Source organism: Nesoenas mayeri, assembly GCF_963082525.1.
Source record: "Nesoenas mayeri genome assembly, chromosome: 3".
Classification (NCBI taxonomy): domain Eukaryota; kingdom Metazoa; phylum Chordata; class Aves; order Columbiformes; family Columbidae; genus Nesoenas; species Nesoenas mayeri.
The window spans coordinates 58,051,336-58,072,293 of NC_137544.1; the positions used below are offsets into that span (position 1 = coordinate 58,051,336).

The 20,958-nt window shown below is 36.9% G+C and overlaps 1 protein-coding gene across 5 annotated transcripts in view; it reads right to left on the bottom strand.

Annotated features, from left to right (window-relative positions):
• Window positions 1–252: 252 nt before the first annotated feature.
• Window positions 253–20,958, bottom strand: part of MED23 (mediator complex subunit 23) — a 38,865-nt gene continuing 18,159 nt past the window's right edge. For all 5 annotated transcript variants that reach the window (XM_080342972.1, XM_080342970.1, XM_080342969.1 and 2 more), the window contains 19 exons: window positions 20,531–20,731; window positions 18,885–19,028; window positions 17,255–17,400; window positions 16,476–16,721; window positions 16,152–16,294; window positions 15,436–15,610; window positions 13,784–13,947; window positions 12,775–12,899; window positions 12,082–12,287; window positions 10,958–11,138; window positions 9,840–10,010; window positions 8,369–8,585; window positions 7,458–7,694; window positions 5,938–6,103; window positions 4,929–5,001; window positions 3,615–3,829; window positions 2,915–3,035; window positions 2,308–2,439; window positions 253–1,612 (listed from right to left, as the gene is read on the bottom strand). In XM_080342972.1, coding sequence (XP_080199098.1) covers window positions 1,439–1,612; window positions 2,308–2,439; window positions 2,915–3,035; window positions 3,615–3,829; window positions 4,929–5,001; window positions 5,938–6,103; window positions 7,458–7,694; window positions 8,369–8,585; window positions 9,840–10,010; window positions 10,958–11,138; window positions 12,082–12,287; window positions 12,775–12,899; window positions 13,784–13,947; window positions 15,436–15,610; window positions 16,152–16,294; window positions 16,476–16,721; window positions 17,255–17,400; window positions 18,885–19,028; window positions 20,531–20,731 — 3,237 coding nt within the window. In that variant the 3' untranslated portion in view covers window positions 253–1,438. The remainder of the gene's footprint in view (window positions 1,613–2,307; window positions 2,440–2,914; window positions 3,036–3,614; window positions 3,830–4,928; window positions 5,002–5,937; window positions 6,104–7,457; window positions 7,695–8,368; window positions 8,586–9,839; window positions 10,011–10,957; window positions 11,139–12,081; window positions 12,288–12,774; window positions 12,900–13,783; window positions 13,948–15,435; window positions 15,611–16,151; window positions 16,295–16,475; window positions 16,722–17,254; window positions 17,401–18,884; window positions 19,029–20,530; window positions 20,732–20,958) is intronic.

Below are 20,958 nucleotides of genomic sequence, written 5' to 3' on the forward strand. Positions count from 1 at the left end.
AAAGCCTATGGGAATTATCTGCTGGATTTTTGGACACCACCTATGTTCATCTTGTTATCAAAATCAAACCCAACTGTATTAGAGTCACTTGACTCTGGAATGGAATACAAGACCTTTTTAACCAAACATACAGCATACAGTAGGCAAACGTGTTCTTCCATCATTCATTGAAGAGTACTCACAGCTCCCAGCTACTCAAAGTATTAATACACTTGGCAGAATTTAGGATCCATGTACAATTCAAACAACGGCAATTTCCAGCGATCCAGGTTTGCCGTCCTTCAGAAACAGACAAGAAAACCTTCCATCTGTTGAATCAACAATTCCTCTTCATGACTGTGAAATTTTTACAGAGAGATACAAATCCGACCTGACCTTACTGATCTGGACTCTATTTGTAACAGGTTAAAACTGGCATTATTGTAAAGCTGATAGAGAAGGATGGTCAATTTAAGGCAATGGGTATGAAAAATAAACAAACTTAACAATACTAATACAGTGGGGGTTTTTTTAATTAAAAAAGTTCGTCAAATAAGATGAATATGTACAAAACATTGAGCCTTTCCACTGTTACCAAAACCCACTGAACACAGTACACATAAGACTTAAAGTAGAATATAATACAAATCTAAAATATAAGAAGATATCAATAAAATTCATGTGATTGACTTGATAAAAAACTACACCATTTTCCAAACAGGAAAGATAAAATATAAACCAGCACATCTTGAACTGAATATGCAGACTTCCAATAGACTCAATAGAGACAACTTCTGGGTAGCAAACTAAAAGTCTAGTAATTGATGCTAAATCAAACCCCTGGTGCTCACCTGTTAAATGTAAATTGTACATACAAAATTTACAGGTATTTTCAAAAGCTCATTCTCAGTCTTTGGGAAGATGTCATAATTAACTGAATACAATGATGCAATCTCTGCCTAGGAGCATTTCTGTATAAGTGCTTAACTTGTCTGCTGAAAAGACGAAAAGAATTTAAATTCTTCTGCTGGACAAAAACAATAGAAATTTTCAATAAGGCGGAACCCAAATTTTAAAAGGCTATTTTCTACCAGGCTACATATATTGAGTGTCCTTTCGTATCACAGACAGAAAGAAAGGAAAAATCCAGATGACTCAAACCAGGATTGGGAGTGGGATGTTGTAAACACTTCAGAAATTCATGTATTTGCTTGCAGAGTCTACTTGGTGCTTTCGGAGAAAGGCCACATATCCCTCATCTAGTGTCTGATATAAACACGTAAGAAAACTGGCATGCACAGAGTTACATAACTTCATTATGCAAAAGAAAACGAAGCAGAAACTTGGATGTGGTTCTCTTTCCTTTTATACAGCAGACCAGATTTCAGATCAGCTGATGTTTCACCTGGATCAGCACCAGAAAGAAGCTGTCACAACGAGGCCAGCAGAACCCTCCACTTCACTGTGTTACCGGCAATGCAACATTGACAGGCACTTGGCTGGGCTGCTGTGCTGGCGACCCATTATTGACAGGTTGTTGCTGAACAGCAGCTTGTTCCATTTTGCTGATGTGTGTTATGAAGCGTAACCGAAGTTTCAAAGCTGGTCTTAAATTACAAATTATTTTCTCAACCTGTTTAAAAAAAAAGAAATGCATTTGGTAAAACAGGAGTATTTTGACATATGCCACTTCTGTACACAAACACCACATTAGCACAACGAAAAAAGGAAAAACATACAGTAAATAATGCTATTTATGTTAATATTTTATTCACCATGTTAACTTTTGGATCTCTCCTGATAACTAACCTTAAAAAACACCCTCTCTGGTATAACAGTTTTATACCAAAGCTTTGCAAAACAATTCACACGTGACAATTTAAAAATGCATACTGCTATAAACCAAACAGACTGAACGATTTTTCACTGAACATGGATGCATTCTTGCTTTTGTCACATGTCAAATTATATCAATGAATCAGAATTAGACAAAAAATTAAAAGGTCTAGATTGAAATGAGGAAAAGTTACAAAACATCCAACAGCTTTATTTTCAGTGATTGCTTTCATAGTAGTACTTAAAGCACCCTCAAGCTATATCTTAAATTTCAGACTACTGAAATTAATTTTGAAATTTGAGGTACCCAGTCTACTGTATCTAAAGCTTTAGAATCTGTAGAGGTGAACCACCTTCCTAATTTGCATGTAGAGACTGGTCAGCTGTTAAGCATTTTGTTATACTGCTACCTCTAAAAACAACTCATAGAATGATTAACTTGCTATATAGGAAGAAAGATAATTAAAATGTAACTATCTGCTGTTTACTTACTTGGTCTTTCACACTGTCACCTGTAAACATATACTTCATATGATACAAGAAGTCACATATAGGATCCATGTAGTTCAGGTGTGAGCTGTACCGATCCGCATTCAGGAGCATTTCATAAAATGCCACTCCAATCTGTTTCCACAGACACAAAGACCACCCCAAATGAAAACAGTTTTTAAAATGCTTTAGAGTAGAAATAAATAGTGTAATAAATATAGATCTTGCTTTTTAAGTATCTGTGATTCCTGACTATCTACTTTCTTGCCAGGACAAATGGGCAGGTCTAACTCATCCATTATGCATAATTAAACGATGCCATTTTCGCAAGTTAACTTCCTCTAAGTGCAATAATGGTATTTTGGTACATGCTACATAATCAGTGCTTGAACGTCATTGACTGGAAGATGGTTTGAGTAAGTGTTTACAAAATTTGAAAAATTAGACCTTAGTAAAAAAACTAGGAAAGTTTAGCACAAGATTTGAGTCTTCTAGAAATAAGACATTACAGTTCACTGCATTCAGCTTCTATCTAGACTTCAGCAAGGTCTTCAAGAAATGCATGCATTTTGTATATACTGTAGGAAGTAGAGCAAGAGCTAGATGTTACCTCTATCATGCACCGTGTCCTCTCCTGCTGGAACCGTTGTAGGAAAGGCCCAACAAGGTGGTAAACGTAGAGTAACTGGAATTCCGTTTTCACTATGGGTATCAATAGTTCTGTGAGGAACCTGTTCAGGATTGAGATGAATATGTCATAGCACCTTCATTTTTGTCCAATATTTTAAGACTTAGTTAAGTGAAGTCTGTTAGTTCTCTCACTAGCATGGTACTGGGGAAAGTCTAATCAACCTCTTAACACAGTGGTACTTTTTACTTGCTTTAATGATTAAGTGGACCACTACCATATCCTTCAGTCAGCAAAGCATCTCAACTTGCAGCTGGAGTGTACTTGCTAGAATTAAGGACACACTTACAGATTACAGTGGATGCTTTAGGAATATGCTACAGCAGTCTTTTAAGAAAAAATTAAATTAATAAAAGCATAAAAGCTAATCAAGATTAAAAAAAAGTAATTAAAAGAAGTCACTCTCTTAGACAAAAGCCCTGAAGCTTACAGATAACAAGGATACAAGATAACAAGGTTGGTGGAAGAGGGAGCTGGATAAAAACCCTGTGATCTATCTGGCGAGTTTTGGAGCTCCCCTGGACATATTTGCAGGTATTAGTGCTACAGGTACAGCTTTGTTATCTACAATATGCTTGGAACTTAGAAGACAAATTAAATCATCAAATATCATTACACCTACTTAGGAATGAGAGAAAGCTGTCCAATGCTAGAATGATGCCAGACAGCATGTGCCAAAGCCAAAGTGTAGCTACAACTCATCTCGGAGTAAGACTGGTGACACGCTGTGAAGTCAAACAGCTGGAACGGGTAACCAACCCACTCTGTCTCTGACGTCAAGCTGGGACTGTTGATAACGCTCACAATGCGATCATGGAGAACAATCCAGTATGGCTCCTGGGGAAAAAGAAAGTCAGAATTGCTTCTGAAAGGACACCATCTAAGACAATGCTTCCTCAACTCTTTCTACGATTACTGCATTTCTAAAATGTTTTCAACTACATGGTAGTTTATTACCCTGTCTGACAAATATGAAAATTGAGAAGCACAATACAGAAAGCGTCCATGTTAGTGGATGTAGCACACTCAAGGCTGTGGTATCAAGACATACTTCATGAACTTATTTATTTAGCTAGCTAATATAAATGCCCCCAAAAGAAGCAGAGCAGAGGAAAAAGCCTTAATGGAAGAAGACTGAGAATTTTCTGATTTTTCTGAGTACAGCTACAAACAGACCAAAAATCCAAGAAGGAAATAGGAAACAAAAAAAAAAGTAGAGAAGTCAAAGAATATAGATGAAAATGCAAGGAGAGGGAACAGTAAGAGTAATAAGAAAGTATAAAAATAATAAGGATTAAATCCATGTTTGCTTTCTTACAGAATCATTGAGTCTTCCAAGGAAAGGAACCATTTTGTTGGGGAAGTTGTAAGGAAAGGGTAACTGTTGCACATATAAGCAACAGGTAAGGAAGACCAAAATTATTCAGGCAGTCCTGGTCAGGTACTAAGAGTCATTATGTTCAGAAGATCAAAGTTTCTACAGATACACAAACTCTAATACTGCATACATTTGCTTTTGCTGTTGTAGGCACATATCACTTACATGGTTTAACCCATACAGGATAACCAAGTGCAAACATTAATAGAAAATTAGCTTTGCATCAGAACCCCCTACGGATGATCTTATTTCATAGTTTCAGTTCTCAATTAATACACACGTGGCATTTAACTATGTTTTTAAATAGAAGTGATTTACTTCTTTTAACCCTAACCTCAAAGCATAATAGAAAACCAGAAAACCTGGTCAATTTTTCCATGCTGGAGTAGGTGTTTCTCAAACATGCAAGTAGCCTTCTGAATAGCTATCTGTGGAATCTACAAATGTTGGCTACCACATTGCAAACTGCAGAAATTTTTACAGCTTACTATAGAAAGATGATAATCCTTACAGGGAAGAAGAAATTTTTTTGTTTTAAAATACAACATATTGACTCACTGGTAAGGCTGTGATAATTAGTCCAATTGCATTCATCCAAGCTGTGATATTTTCTCTTGGCACCAGGGGCTGACTAGAGACAGAGAAAAAGAAAACTGAAGCTCAAAATTCACTATTGCAATTTGTGCTTCTCACAAACCTAAAGACAAGGTATACTTATGCAACCAATATTTCTCAAGCTGAGAGAACTATACACATAGAGGTATTTAGGAGAGCCAACAGACGGTATAAACACCAATGTGATGTTGCTTGCAAAACTTTGTTCAGGCATGATTTTGCGTTTCTAGCTTCAAAGCCTGTTATCACACTGTTCTTCCTACTGAAGAGGTTTTATTGATTCCCCAAATAGAGCTAAGAATAATAATAGAGTACTAAGCTGAATGAGGCTGAAAACAGATCATTTCAGTTTGTTATTGCTCAGAGATGGCACCTGAATCACAACAAGAATACTAGGCCCTTTCTTTTCCTTTAGTTCTTTCCACAGTGGCTGAGCAAGAAACAGATCTGTGGGTCAAACTTAATGCATCGAGACAAAAAGCCAGCCTTGGCACACCACTCTGTTTCAAAGCACTTCTGATTTTACATCAGAAGAACGCAGTGTCCTGCCAGTGACTCTGTCCCCTTTCTTTGTGTTCAAAGATGCTGTAATATTAACTGAAGAAATGTTCTCCTTCCAGCACAGCTGAAAAGAGAAAAAGCTTTTTCCAGCCTTTTTGCCACCAGACAAGTTCTTTGCATGTGTGAGGTCTTCTTCTGTCTTTAAAGGAGATCATGCCCAATCATCTGTTCTTGAGGCACACACAATCCATTACAGCACAGAAATCCAACACGATTTTTCTGCTTGATCCCTATAGCCTTGTTAGTCCTCCAAAAATACTTTACACATAAAACTGAAAGTATTTAACTAAAAACGTATAAAACCTAAAGTAAATTAGTATCACAGACTACCTTAGGAATCTCTAACAATGTATTATATATTGCAGAAAACAGCTTCAGAGAGCCAACATACCTCTTCAGCACAACATTCAGTAGCGCGTTGCCCACATCCTTCCCTGGAACAGCCAGAGCCATGAGCTCCACGCAGGTGACATGGAGAGCGTGGGCAGCGGGGTTGGGAAACTCATTGAACCTCCAGTCACAATTCGGAAATGGCCCAGGTGATTTGCCTGCCATAGGTGACAAGGATTAAGGAAAAAAAGCTGCCCCAACAAGGGCCAGTGTAAGCAGCAGGCTACTTAAAAATGTTTATGTGTATACTGCACATACTAAGTTGAACTGAAATGAAAAGTTACTGAGAACAATTAAAACAACTGCACTTCACAAAAATAGGGTATATGGACAAAAGTATGAATATATGGCAACGATACTCAGTCACTGAAGGATTGTGTGAATACATAGCTATGCATACACTACACACACAAGGTCATACAGAGGATAAATTTCCCTGACTAAGAGGTGGAAAAAACAACACCAACCATCTCATTCACCATCTGCTTATAAGGCAAGACAACAAAAATAACAGGAATTTTCTACTCTGCATAATCTGAAGCCACTACTTCTGCATAAGATATTCTAGCAGACTTTGGGGGTGACAGTTTATGCAAAATTAGCACCTGCTTAGTCTCTGAAAATATTCCACTTTCCAAATCAAGAGTAACTGATTTGAGCTACAGATAGAAAAGACCTTCAAACACACTGTTAACTTCTACATAAAAGCAGGGGGTTATGCAATTTTAGCTTTCTTTAGAGAGATATAATAAACTTCTTTCAAGTTACACATAAAAGAAAGGCAAGTTGGGGAAGAGGACTGAAGGACGACACAAAACATCCAGAAAATTTGTCAACTCCTGTAAATCTGACCCAGAAAGAAGACAACATCCAGGAAGGTTTCACCAGCGCTATTCTCTAGAACACAGCTGCAGGAGTTTACCAGCTGTTTCCACAGAAATTTAGATCAGCTGTAGTCACAACTGTAAAAGCTAATAAAAGACAGCAATTAAGAAAATGTAGGTTTGTGTTAAAACCATAGCTTCTGGTTTTACCCTCCTAAAAAACAGATTCTCCGCAGATGCTAACAGCACATATACTGATCTTCAATTACACACAGCCAGTTATACATTGTATTAAATGCGGCACTGCTTGCAAATAATCTCATTTTCTACATTTTTTAAAAATATTCATGCCTTGTATCAAGCTGATTTTATGCAGCAATCAGAATTCAATTTGGAATGTATAAACATCAGTATCTGTATTAAGTGATGCATTAAATAGTTAAATATTTATATAGCTGTACTGTATTTTCACCATATCTTTCAACATATTTTTACTAGTGTAGCTCAGTCCCTGTGGAGAACAGAAAAAAATGTACACTGAAGTAAACTAACATGATTTTAGACTGCTATTTGCGGCTAAATAAAGACTAAGCTTTATTTCATATTTGTATAAATGGAAATTGAACTTTATATTTTGATGAAACAAAGCTAAAAGACACAGGCAGAGTTTACTTAATACAAACTTTAAGAAGGATATTGTCTACTAGTCTTCCAATGAGCTTGCAATAGTAAATGTCATCAGGAATCCACGGATTCTCTTCTCGGGCATTCATAGCACATTTGAGGTAAGTATCACTCAGACACCAGCCTAGTGGGCGATTATCTTTGAGAGAGCCAATTATGGCATGGACAAGTTTTCTCTTGAGGTTTGGGCGCTCTCTGAGATGCAGCTCGTAATAGTGAAGAGTGTTGTACAGGTAAGTCACTGGACGGTCTGCCAAGAAGAAAAAACAACACCCAGAAGTAACTTCGAGCATTCACTTAAGCTTGTGGTGGCAAACATAAAAGCAAAATCAAGAGCTCTACAAGAGTAAAGTGTATATATTTTAAAATGGCACATATGGAATTGACTCTCATTCTCTATTTCACTATACAAAACTGATTTTCAATCAAAATAAACTTGTACATATACTTTAGTGTGTGTGCAGAAGAGCAGAAGTCAAGCAAAGAAAGTCAGTATTACTAACAGTTCGTATCTTAATGATAATACTAATATATTTTTAGGTAAATCATTTAAATCACCTGTTTGTATAAAATATACTAAATAGGAAGAATCCAGGTATGAAGACTCAGTAAAGAAAGAATATTCTAAAATGTCTGAGCATAACATAGCAATGTAATCTATACAAAAACATATGATAAAAGTCCAGTAATAAAAGTGTGAAAAGAAGAAACAGGTAAATTATTTGAATCTTAAACAAGGACAGATGGAGGAATTGCTTTTTAGCTGTTTTAGTCTTGGTAACAGAAAGTTTGTTGGGACATTGGTCCAAGTACTTACTACTAGAAGGCAATAAAAGGGAAAGGTGTGAAGGAAGCATGAATTAGCAAGAACTACCTGAATAAAAGCAAGTTCACTGTTAGTGGGTTAAAATTCACTGAACTTACCATGAAATTTGTATAAACCTCCCAGATGATCCAATAATGTTTCTAGTGATTTGGACACTGGAAGCAATTCCAGAAATCTATGGATTACAATATCAAACACTGGCAGAAAGCGCAGGCATACATTTCCAAAATAAATTGGTAGGTACTGGGGCTGGATCTGAACTGGGGGATTGACTTGCTCTGCCAAGCCTTCAAAATACAGCTTTTCGGGATATTTCTGGAGGGAAAGAAATCCAACAAAATTGAAAGCTATTTCCTTAAAAGCAGCTCATCAAACATTCAGCATCTACGTTGCTTTAAGTAGACGCTTCATATCCCTCCTTATCACACATAAATGCAGTGAGGTGATTTCACTGTAAAGCTTACTAAATAAAATTCAACTCTGAGGGAAACAAGTACTAGGTAACAACTTCTTCAGAAAAAAACAAAACAAAACAAAACAAAGTTTCACCACCGCTCGAAGTGGGCAAAGAGACCATTAAGCATACCAAGGCAAAGCTGAAAGCAGCCAGCACTTCTGTACTCCTTGTCAAGCATTTTAATAGAAAACCTAGGGAAAATCAGCACTATTGAATGCTTCTGCATCATATACTGAACCAGAACAGTAGAAATACTATAATATGCATGTAATAAGTCCATGGCAAAGAACTGGAGTGTACCCACACACCCAATGAGCATAGGCGAAGGCTGAGCTTGTAGTGTTTTACCTGTGACTGAAATTTCTACATGCCAGGTTGGCTCTAGTAACTGTCCAGCCACGTCAGAGCACTTCCCAGGCTAATACCATTTCCTTCCTTGCCACCCTCACACTTTTGGACACTGTTAAGACACTATAAGGCTAATACAGACCAAATAGCTTCTGGATCAGAACTAGATTGCATGTGTTCAGCTACACGAGAGTTTATTTGTATCTGTTTCATCTCAGTGTTGTTTTATCTTTTGACAGAAGCTTCCATTGGTACGTCTTTTTCTAGGCATCAGAAGCCATTGTATTTACAGCAGCATTAAAATCTCAGCAATCCCCTTCCCTAACATTTCACGATATCATGTTCTTGCCACATAGGAGATGGAAGAAGCTTTAACAATTAGGAGAAAATGCAGGTTTAACTATTGTTATAGTCATAAAACAACAGAAGGAAACACCTTCTCCCTCATGTACAAAAACTCTTCTAAATGAATTTCAGTAAACACAAGATTTTAAAATGATTGGATTTACATGAGCAAGAAAGAATGAATCTCCAACCAACTCTTTAGCTGCTTCCATCTTTGAATATCACTGCATTATAATTTTAGCGTTATTACACAAACATAGTGATTATTTGGTTTTAATACTATCCCAAATAAATTACTACTTACTAAGTAACTCCAAAAATTGACAGAGCTGTCCTGTCATTTACCAGACAAAGACTCTTTGCTTGATCTCATCTCCACAGAAAGTATTACAATAAAAGCATTTTATTAGCTTTGATACCTTGTGATAACTCATATGCTTAGTATGCCAGTCATTCTGCAGCCAGTGCTCCGGAGAATTCTCCTTCACAAAATCACTCACTCTGTTTCTGAAATCGTTGGGCTTCAATAAGAGTAACTGAATTATGAAGTAACAGACTTGAGCTTCATTTCCTTCATGACTACGCATAGCCTTAAACAAAATGGATCAGAAAACATGGAATTAGAGTTGGCGCTGCTGTTTGCTTTATAACACCTAAACACTAGCTAGAAAATTTGGCTGCATATTTGGTGTATCTGCAGACAAATTCACACTGAACATATAGACCCTCAACTGTATTTTTCAAGTGAAGAGACAGAACAGACGCAGGTTCCATCACCTTCTGAGAAAAGTACCCATCACATTTTTTATTCCATGGGCAGAAAGTCTTACAAACTCACCAGTGACAGCATGTTCTCCAAGAACTGTAGTTCTCTTTTGGCTGTCAGTTCTTTTATTGAAAACAACCAATTAATGAAGTTAAGATTGCTTCAAAGTTCTGGCCCTTCTGACATGTTTGGACTTCAGTTTGAAAACCAAACTAAAATTCAAACAGCCAGCTTTACATTAACATGAGATTTTAAAATGGAAGTAAAGGATAACTACTGAAAGAAAATTTCATTCTCTCCAAGTAAACTCTACTTCACTTTGTAGGATAACTTAGAAAGACAGAGAATGCCAAACACTATTTCTCTCCTACTTTTCTGACGAAACAGGCTGATTCTAAGCCAAGATTGTATACTCTAATGGGTACAAGATTTTGCATTTGCTTCTGAATCACGGAATGCCATACCCCTTCTACCTTTTCAAGCTGCAGAAATAACTGTATAGCCCTGAGGTCAGAAACCCAAAGCACTAATAACAACATTTAATAATATCAATTCAATGGTTACCATAAGATAACTGAGAAAAGAAAAATGTAAAATGTCAAGTTTTATGTTGCTTATAGAAGTAATCTATTATTTTACTTGATTATTGGGTTAGCAAATAGTGACTATTTAAAACTACTGCATGTTTAAAAAGATTGCTCCTACAAAAGTGACTCAAAAAACAGAATCTGCATGAAGAACCGGCATCTTATCTCCTAAGGCCATACCTACCAAGCACAGTATCAGCCTATCCAGTGTTACAATGTTGTATTTCCACACCATGTCATTGAGAATCTCAATACATTTATTGAGCTGCTGGCCTCCTGCAGAGGTAGAGAATTCATACACCAAGAAATCTGCAAATGTCCTGACATGTGCCACCAGAGCTCTGGCCCCAATTCTTTCTAACACTCTGGCAGGGAAGAAGGAAAAAAAAAAAGAAGGCAACAAGTAACTGTTACTGTTCTCAATACATTTTTGACGGGTGTATAAGAGTTAGTGGGTTTTAATACATTTATCTGAAAAAAAAAAAATTTAAAAAAGACAAAAAAAATCTCCTGTTATTAAATGAAGAAGGCCCCAAAGCAAAGCAAAAAAACCCCAAAAAAACAAACCCCACCTTTAAAGCAACAGAATTCCTAAGTCTGGATAATAATCAGAATAAATGTTGCAAGTCCACCAGTTCTTACGTATAGAATTCTGTCAAGAACCCATGCTTTAGTTACGCATTTTTATTTAGCACAATCTTCTGTAACTCAGCATCATTTTGCTGCAGTATGCATTCTAATATAACCATAGCATTAAAACACGGGCATTTCCTCATTGCACCAAAGAGTAACACATGCTATCATAAATATTAATTATTTCAACAGACCTAACAAGGCCTGAAAAGAATTTATTTTTCACAGCTAGAGCTGATGCTGTTACTACTGTGAACAAGTAAAAATGTAGGACTACTTCTGTATAAATTTTCATCTTAATCCAACATTTGGTTTTTTTATAAAAATATTTGGCCTTTATTGATGTATAAAGGCTAGGTAAATAAATGCTTTATATTTCTGTTTATTGTTTCAGATTGCCTAAAACACTCCCATTACAAATAAGCTGCTTAACCCAACACCTCCTCATATCCTTGTCCTTACCAGGAAGACTCTGTGTGGTATCAACAATCTTAAACACTGCACAATTATGATGATATGCTTGCTAATACCAAGCTCCACTCCTTTTTTCCATGCTGTGCATTCTTTGAATTAATAAAAAAAGTACTAATGAAGCAGTTAATGCACAAGGCCTATGTTCTCAGAACTGAGAATGTTGTTGCAGTAACTCTGAGCAAGCACATATTTTAAGCTCACCTGTAGCCAATTTGATTAATGTGATCAGTCTCTAACAACATCTTCCATAGGAGACAAAGGAAAAGTGGGGATGAACCTTGTGCAGAGAAGTGTGAGATTATTTCATTCTCGGTGTTCATAGACTTCCATTTGCGGTATTCTTCTTCCACATTCTTCTTCAAGTTAAACCGGCTTTCCTGAGGTACATTATTCTGTTTGAAGAATACCTGAAATCAAGTAGGCTTTGCTGTGACTGAGCCTAGAATAAAACACTGCAACAGGCAAACCTGTGCCTGACTTAGTATCTTATGAGTTCCTACTTCCTTGCGCAATACAAACCTACAAGGTAGGGCTGTTGCTCCACCGTGACACGACAGTGACTTTTTCGTCACTAACAAAGCTACATGACAAATTACCACAAGAAAAAAAGGCTTCTCTAACTTTTTTTTATTATTTTATTTTTTAATTTTTAAAAGATCATACTTCCGATGGAAGTATGTTGGGCCAAACCTGGCCTTAGAATACTCCAGGGTAAGCTAATGCGTTTCTGAATGAATAGCAATGTTACAATCACACTGCATTCTATAGGGACTTGAGATTACTGTAGTCTGGATAGGGAAAGAATCTCACCAACCAGCAAAAGGCAAAGGATCTTATTAGGAGAGTAAATTCTCCGTATTTGCAATTATAAAATCATCAGTTTGAAACTATTACCTGCAGAGGAGCTGGAAAACAGCTTAGTGTATGTGATGCCCAGTTATGTGGTGTAAAACTCATGATAGTCTGCAATATATCCTTGCACCAAGTTCCCTGAATTGAATCAGAGCCTGTGAAAAAGTCTGGAAAACAGATTGATGATATTAGTATTTCACACAAAAAAACATTTCCTATTGGTATTCCTATTGTAGTTACATGCATCAAGGCTTTGTTAGTTCAACAGGGTTTCCTTTTTGGCCAACTTCTCCCTTCCTTCCCCTTTCTTTGAATCTCCAGTACTTTATAGAATAAGCTGGATATTATCATTTTTATGCTATCAGCAATAACAAAATTCTTTTTGGGTTTTGAGTTAGAAATAAAGCAATCATAATTTTAAGATTTTCTATTTAATTTCCTGTAATGACAGTAAGACCAGCTTTTGCTGATTAACTGATCAGACTTTAAAAAAAAAATCTGAGCAAGATGATGATGAAATTGTCATTTTATACTGCTTTAAAAAGGCTGCTCAGCAGTACCTTTCCCAATTAAGCTATAGAAATAAAAAACCCTGATTCATGTCTCTGTACACTGTTAAAACACCAAAACACACAACAAAAGCTTCCCCAAGAAAGTAAACCAAAACCATGCACTACTTTTTCTTAAAGGTGAGCTGTCAAGGGAGTGGCTTCCACATGAGCAACATACTTGTTGTGAACATTTCATGGGTTTGTATCAGTAATCAATCCAAACATTTAAATTTACAATAATGAAATGGAAAATAAGAGAGTAGAAAACCTAGTCACACTGTACTTCTGTACAAAAATGAACTTTTAAACAATGGCTGATTTACTACCGTTTTAATACAGCTTTTTGGCTAAAAACATGTAGTTGGAAATTAAAACTCTACTTTTTTCAAAACCAAAATTGTATAGGCTATTTCCAGGATATTCTATTAAACAGTAGTTTAGAGAAATGGCTTGACTGCAGCTTTCACTTCGATGTTATCATCTCACAGTACTGCTATTACCTGTCACATGTGTTGCTCTTGCTAGAGTTAAGATCAAAGCCCTGTTGAGTTCTTCTGATTCTGCTGACAGAACTGTTTTGGGATCGCTGAGGAATCTTGTAAACTGTGGTTGGACTTCTGAGCTGCCCAAAGCTGTGATTAGCCTTAGAGCAGTACTCTCGACACTGAAAGAAGGAACAGTCCAGTTGGCAAATAATGCTTTCACTGCTAAGATTCCAAAAATACCTATTTTTCCTCCATTTTCTGCTTCAGATAACATGACAACATTTGTTTTGAAAGCGATGTTCTTAACCTTTTGGAAAATCTTGCTTTTTCCACTATTTAATAAACTCGTTAACAACAGTTAAGTACTTTATTTTCAAATAAAGTTCTCAAATATTATTTAGCGAAAATTCCAGGTGCACAGCCCTTGAAAAAGTCTGAAATCTCTCCAATTTAGAGACCCCTCTGCTTTTGTTATCTTTTGAACGTTTTTACTAAACATGCATATGTAGATAAATGTATACAAAAAAGGAATAAAAAGGCATAAATAGTGCATGGGGAAGTTTAAAACTGACTATCACCTTGAAGCAGACAGCAATAAATTGTCCTTATTAAAGAGATGGGGAAGCACTGCTTTTTAATCAAAAGCACTATTTTCCAGTGTTCTAGTGCTTTTCACACCAAGTAGTTTGAAGTAATTTAAGATAATTTTATAACATTGTGTCTTTGAAATGCCAAAGCCAGTTTATGCCATTCTAGCTGCATACAGTACTTACCAAAAGTGACTGATTAACATCCACATTTCACAGACTAAGACAACAAAACAAGAATTAAGTGAATAAAAAAACCAAGACCTTGAATTTAAGGAGAAACTTGTCTTCACTTGTTCTCTTTATTCTTGATAAAGCATATGCAACTGAGCAATTTGAATTTTGACTAAGAAATTACTGTGTAATTAGACTTCCTTGATATGAACTGATAATAACAAGTTTGTTCTCTCTCCGTCACATACTCACAACAAGTATTCTACTCTAGGAGTGAATGGACACTCTTTTCCCCAACTTTTCTGTAACAAATCCCATGTTCTAAATACAAACTCAATCTCATATATCCTTTAATTTTTTAACAGTAAGTTAAACTCAAAGCTGTTCCTTAGAATTACTTGCCTATCAGCTCTAGAGGTTCTTTAACCAGCTTTTCCATCTTTCTTGTATCCAAATTAGCCACTGTTTTATGCATATTTTACACTGGCACACACCATACAATGAAGTGGAACTTTTTCCTCCACTCAGGTTCACATACAGCCACCATAGCTTTGCATCAACTCCTTTACAGCTGCAGGATGAATCAGATTATTTTGCTGATCTGACTGAAAATTAACTTTGCTCAAGAATTACACTTCCTAACACAACGGTTCTGGTGCACTTTGCTGTGTTCTGGCCTGTAACACTGCTGCCATGCCTGTGCAAGCGGCTGCCTCAAGCAACTCTGCAGGGTACTACTGCTAACATCTTACTCTATTTCTGAAACGCGACCTGCTGAGATACCACAACACAACTTAGCCACAGAACTAAGACTGGGACATACTCATGTCCCTTTTAAAACACAGTTCTTGCACAGCTTTCAGCACATGATGAAGGAGGAATCTGAGATTATGGCTAAATACTCACCACAGATGAAGCTGGTTCTGATTAGTCTGTGGCACAGCGGCCAAGGAATGAAGATTGCTGAGCAGCTGGACTCTGTAATGAGGCTGAATGTGATGCATCCGATAGCTAAACATTTCTAGCAGAGTGTGCAGAATTCCCCATGCATGAGATTTGAACACTGTTGGCAGGAGCTGACCTTATGAAAGAGAGTTTGTAATGTAAGTTTTCCAAGTAGTTACACTTTAAAATACAACTACAGGCACCACTGCTGATAGATGTTTAGCTGCAAGTCAGATACTTGATTTCAAAATTGTATTACCTCTAAAAGAGCATGTGTGCAAGTGCTGTCTGAAGATACTGTAAATGTGTAGAGCTCAGTCTTTTGAATGAACATATATAGCAGACATGCAAACTATTTTAACGAATACCATTAAATATAATTTGCATCTAATTAACTAACTTTGCTTATGATTTTCCATTAAGCATATTTTTGCACCAAGCAGCATAACCAGGAAGGTTGTGACCACACACACGGTGGCACAGAGGGACAGCAGCACACTCATCTGAGATTTACAGCAGCATTAGGATAACTATTACAATTTCTTTTATATTAAAATAATTTATACATGTATTCAACATGCTGCATCATTAGATTTTCATTTTTACTATGGTCTTTGATTGCTGTTAAAAGCAAATGCTACTGAACAAAAGAAAGGGGGAAAAAATTGTTTTCTTACTGATAAAGCCTTTGATGCCCAAGGACTCTATTTCCATATAAACCAACAGGCGACTATAGGTTTCCACAAGAGCAGGAGCCAAGGCCACACTAGATTTTGCATGAGCCAACTTAATTACCCTTGTAGCTATGCTATGAATCAGACTGAGGAAAAAAAGAGAGAAAGTATTTTTCAATCAAAAACAAGGACTTGGGAGTTAAGAAATTTATGAAGTAAATCAACAGTTCTGTGCATTACATGTCCAGACACAGGAAAGCTTCCCTGATGATAATTATTTACACAGAGGTTTACAAGTTAAATAAAAAAGCTAGCTGCATACTGTACCTCATTTTGGCATGAACTGTGAGTGAGTCCAAGAGGTTCATTGGCAAAGGGGTAATAGACCCTGATGCCATGCAATTAGTGCCTGGAAGAGAGATCCCCATGTTGCCATTTCCATAAATAGTCTCTACTAGTACACCCATTGGCAAAGTGAAACACTCTGAATTGGTTGAATAAGCATTGCACAATAAGGCAATCTTGTAGTCATTCATCTGCAAGCTTTTGTTTCTTAAACTCTGTTGCAAAAACCTGCGTGACAAAGAAATTAAACATCAAGTAGAAGGAAACAAGCATTTCAAGATTACAGCCACAATAACCCCAGTCAAAAATCCATTGTAAAATAGTAGGAAAAAAAACCCCAAAACATCAGAAAATCAAAAAGACAACACAGTGAAACCATGGCATAACATGTAATAGTTTTCCTCTATCAGAGAAACACCCCAGAAGAATAATACACTTTAAAAGTCACCTTTCTGGACAAAACCCAATTTTACTGCTTATCCACACATTCCAAACCACAGCATGATTTTAAAAGTTAGTCAATTTGCCTTCAGATTCTCCATTGGTAAAAAAAGTTTGATTAATCTTAGATGTAATATATTATTTCTTAGCTGTATGATAACAGTATATTTTGACTGAGCTCGTTCTTACTCCTCCTTCATTACTGTGATAACCCTTATACTGCATCCCATCACACAATACATTCTGAATACAGACTTGGAGCTTCCCATTTCATTATGTCTAGAAACAAATCAAAACACAACAAAACCCCAAAAACTCACTCATGGTGAAGTTTAAGAGAATGAGGAATGGGAATCTGTAACTTGGAGTTGTCACTATGGGCCTTCCGATTCAGATGAATCCAAATACAGGTCATTGCAAAAGCATGAGTTGACTGGGGTTTGTTAATATCAGGTACAGGAATACACTAAGGAAAGAACACATGAATGTGACATGTTGCATGTATTAATGTATAGAAAACCAACTTAGCCAGCATTCTCAAGGTCAAGCTTTTATTTTTCTGACTTGCAGCACCATAAGCAACTTTTTTAAAGAACAGATTCTATCGTCATCTGTGAATGTAATTTTAAATCAAGAGGTCTGGAAGAAACCTGGACCTCAGAAAATACCCTGAGAAAAACTCAAAACAAATCCTCTTAAGACCTCAGCAAATTGAAGCTCATGTTCAGAATATACAAATTCAAGACTTATATAGTTACAAAGCATATACTTTTACTCTCAGCCTCACACACATTATTTAGAAATCAGTTATGGTACGTGCTTCCATAATAGTTCACAAAATTTTCTGAAAAACCTAACTTGTCTCTCATCACCACTATACTTACAGATTAATACACTTTCTACGAAAAGGAACAGATATGCTTCAAAATTCAGAAGGTTTTGGCTACAGGCTCAGATATACTATAGCTACTGGAAAAGGCACTTTGGCTCTCTCCTTTTGCCAACATCTGCATTTTTTCCCTTCGGTACAGTTACCACTGCACAGGTACCACCAATAGCACAAGTGAGACAGCAGCAACACAAAATCAAGGGCAGACAAAGACATTCTCTTTAGAGCAACAGCCATAGATAACTTTAAAACTGCTTGTGAAACTGAATCCTCAGAAATGCCGTAGTCCCACAAACACCTTCAAATGAGTGTAAGCCAGGCCCCATCACCAGAGATAAACAGTCCTGTGCCTCTTCCCATATTTTGTGCTGACAAAAGCAATTGCGAGCTTGTGAAAGAAACTGTACTGAAGAATTTCTGTGGATCAAAAATAACTTAAGAGGGGGGAAAATTGCTACATATCAGTTTGGTACAGCACACATTTGTGTTAACATATCTACTGACCCAAAATGGAAGGTAGTATGATAACAGCAATCAGTAAGGACTTCATGCTGACAACACTGTCATGATGGAAGCTTACGAACTTCCCCTAACTCCCCCTTCCTCAGGAACCTTCATTCTAGAGGAATGTACAAAGCATGACTAGGATTTGATTTACTACTGCCCAATGAATTTTAAGTAACCATTAACAAAAAACAAATTTAAAGTGCCTTGTTCAGTTCTTCGCACCCAAAAGCGTCTCTCAGTGTAAAATTCCACATTATTCCTTAATAGTATCCTCAGCGCTTTAACAAACTCCTCAAAACCTTAGTCAAATCAAAGTGAAGGAGGACATGGGTTAACATAAGTCTTTTTTGCCCCTAAAACCGTGGCACAAATGTGGTTACTAGAAAAACATATCTAGGAAATCCTGAAAAAAGAATCATTTAATTATGATACATCTCTCTCCAACTATGGAGCACGCTGCTGTAACAGTGACTTAAGACTGATACTAATATAGACATAGAAAGGTCTCAGGTTGAATTAAAAATAGAACTTTTAATTTCAGATAAAAGACTTACTTCTTTCTCAGGATATAGGAGATCAAAAAGCTTCATAACTGGGAGGAAGTCAGCCAGCGCATTCTTCTGGATGCTGCCAGAGATGAACTGGAGAAGCACCCACATCAGATGGTCTCTTCCTTTAATGAGACCACGGCCTGCCAACTGCAAAAACACTCAATAACAGACAAATACTGTATGCTGAAGAAAAATCACTGCAAAGATTCCTATAAAAGCAGAAGGGCAGACTAAAACAGTTCCAGCAGAGATTACTGGCAATTTTATCGCAGGGCTGAGGCAGAAATGTACATCATGTTCCATCTGAACAGGAGAAGCTTCCATACTTTGAGGGTGCCAGAGCACTGGAACAGGCTGCCCAGAGAGGCTGTGGAGTCTCCTTCTCTGGAGACATTCAAAACCTGCCTGGACACATTCCTGTGCGATCTGCTCTGGTGAACCTGCTTTAGAGGGTGGGTTGGACTAGATATCTCCAGAGGTCCCTTCCAACCCCAACCATTCTGTGATTCTGTCTTCAGAAAGATGGCAAATGGGTGCATTGGTTGTAACACAGACACAAACTCTGGGAGGGCCACAAAAGTTAATGGCAAAATTTAAAATGTACTTAGGTCTTGAGGATTACTGTTTTGAAAAATCAGCAACTCCTAAATATTGGACTTAAAACATCAGGTTGTAGCCCTGTAGTCAAATACAGTATTGCCATAGCAGGCCACAGGTTTTTTATATCAGCCCTACCTATAAAGTAAAATCTCTGAACCAGAACAACCTGCGCTTGAGTCATCTGGATGTGGTAGGGTATTTTTTTGCCTTTTAGCTTTATCTGTAACAGTTATTCCCTAGTAACCAGTACTCTACTCTTAACCCCTAGTCTTATGTAGCTTGCTTTAGTTTTAGATTAGATTTGTGCAATCGTGTTGTGTAGTGCTTATTGTCTCAATTGGTCATTAACAGTAATGAAAGGAATGCAGCCCTGGTAAAACTTATTTCAGGGCTATCAAAGAGATATCAAAGAGAACTAGAATCCATCACAAGTAAAACATAATATACATAGTATATTTTGATGAAACACAAAACTGTGGACAAACAAAGATGAAGTAATACATAGTGTATGTTAGAAACTGTAAATACTGGAAGAGGTGAATACTGGAAAGTGTACCGGTTCTAATGGAATTATTTTTAGCAATTAACAATAATTTCAGACTGTGATTGCCAATATCACTGTAATTGGACAAATGATCTTCTATTAGATTGCTTTGATTATATTGATTAGACAACCAAACTATAAGCTTTTGCATCCATTTACACGGATGTTTCTTTAGCTCACAAACTGAACAGGGAGTCTGCTCTATTTGAAGCTTAGTTGTAAACTGGACTCAACAGCAGAGTGCTCAGATCTTCTGAATCATGCCAGCTTATCTCCTTATTCTAGCACATATACTAGCACATTTTGAATCCAAATGTAACTGAATACACTGGAAACAGACCTAGATCACAGCGATGTAACTTGAGAATTTGACTTACTTTTACAGAGCAAATGATAAAAAATTTGTTACGCACAAGGTACTTCTTGCATGGATGAGTGACCTTTTTTTACAATCTCTTTTTTTTAAAATCTCTCTTACCAACTGTGTGTGATACAAACAATTTACCTTTTGATGGAGTGACAGGACCATATGAGGAAAACTTGCAAACTGAAAGAGCACAAAGAAAATGAGCTGGCTGGAGAGATGCTGCCACAGAAGCTGACTGGTTCCACCATCATCAAACTTCTCTTCAGTCTCAGACCGTTCCATGGCATACACCACAAGATCCACCAGTTGGTCCTCCAGCACAGGGCAGCGCTGCTTGTGCTGTAAGGCAGAGATCAGATACAGTATTCCAAAAGCCTTGCCATTAACTTCACAACTTGTACAGTTGCAGTTACAGTACAGTATTTTGACAGAAGGCTGGGAAGCATGAAATGAAGTCTGAACTTAAGTTAAGGATAAGCCAGGGTATTAAAGCTGCACTATGTTACAGGTCTCAATGATTTTTACATATTTTCACACATTTACATAATTTCCTACTCAGTTCCAAA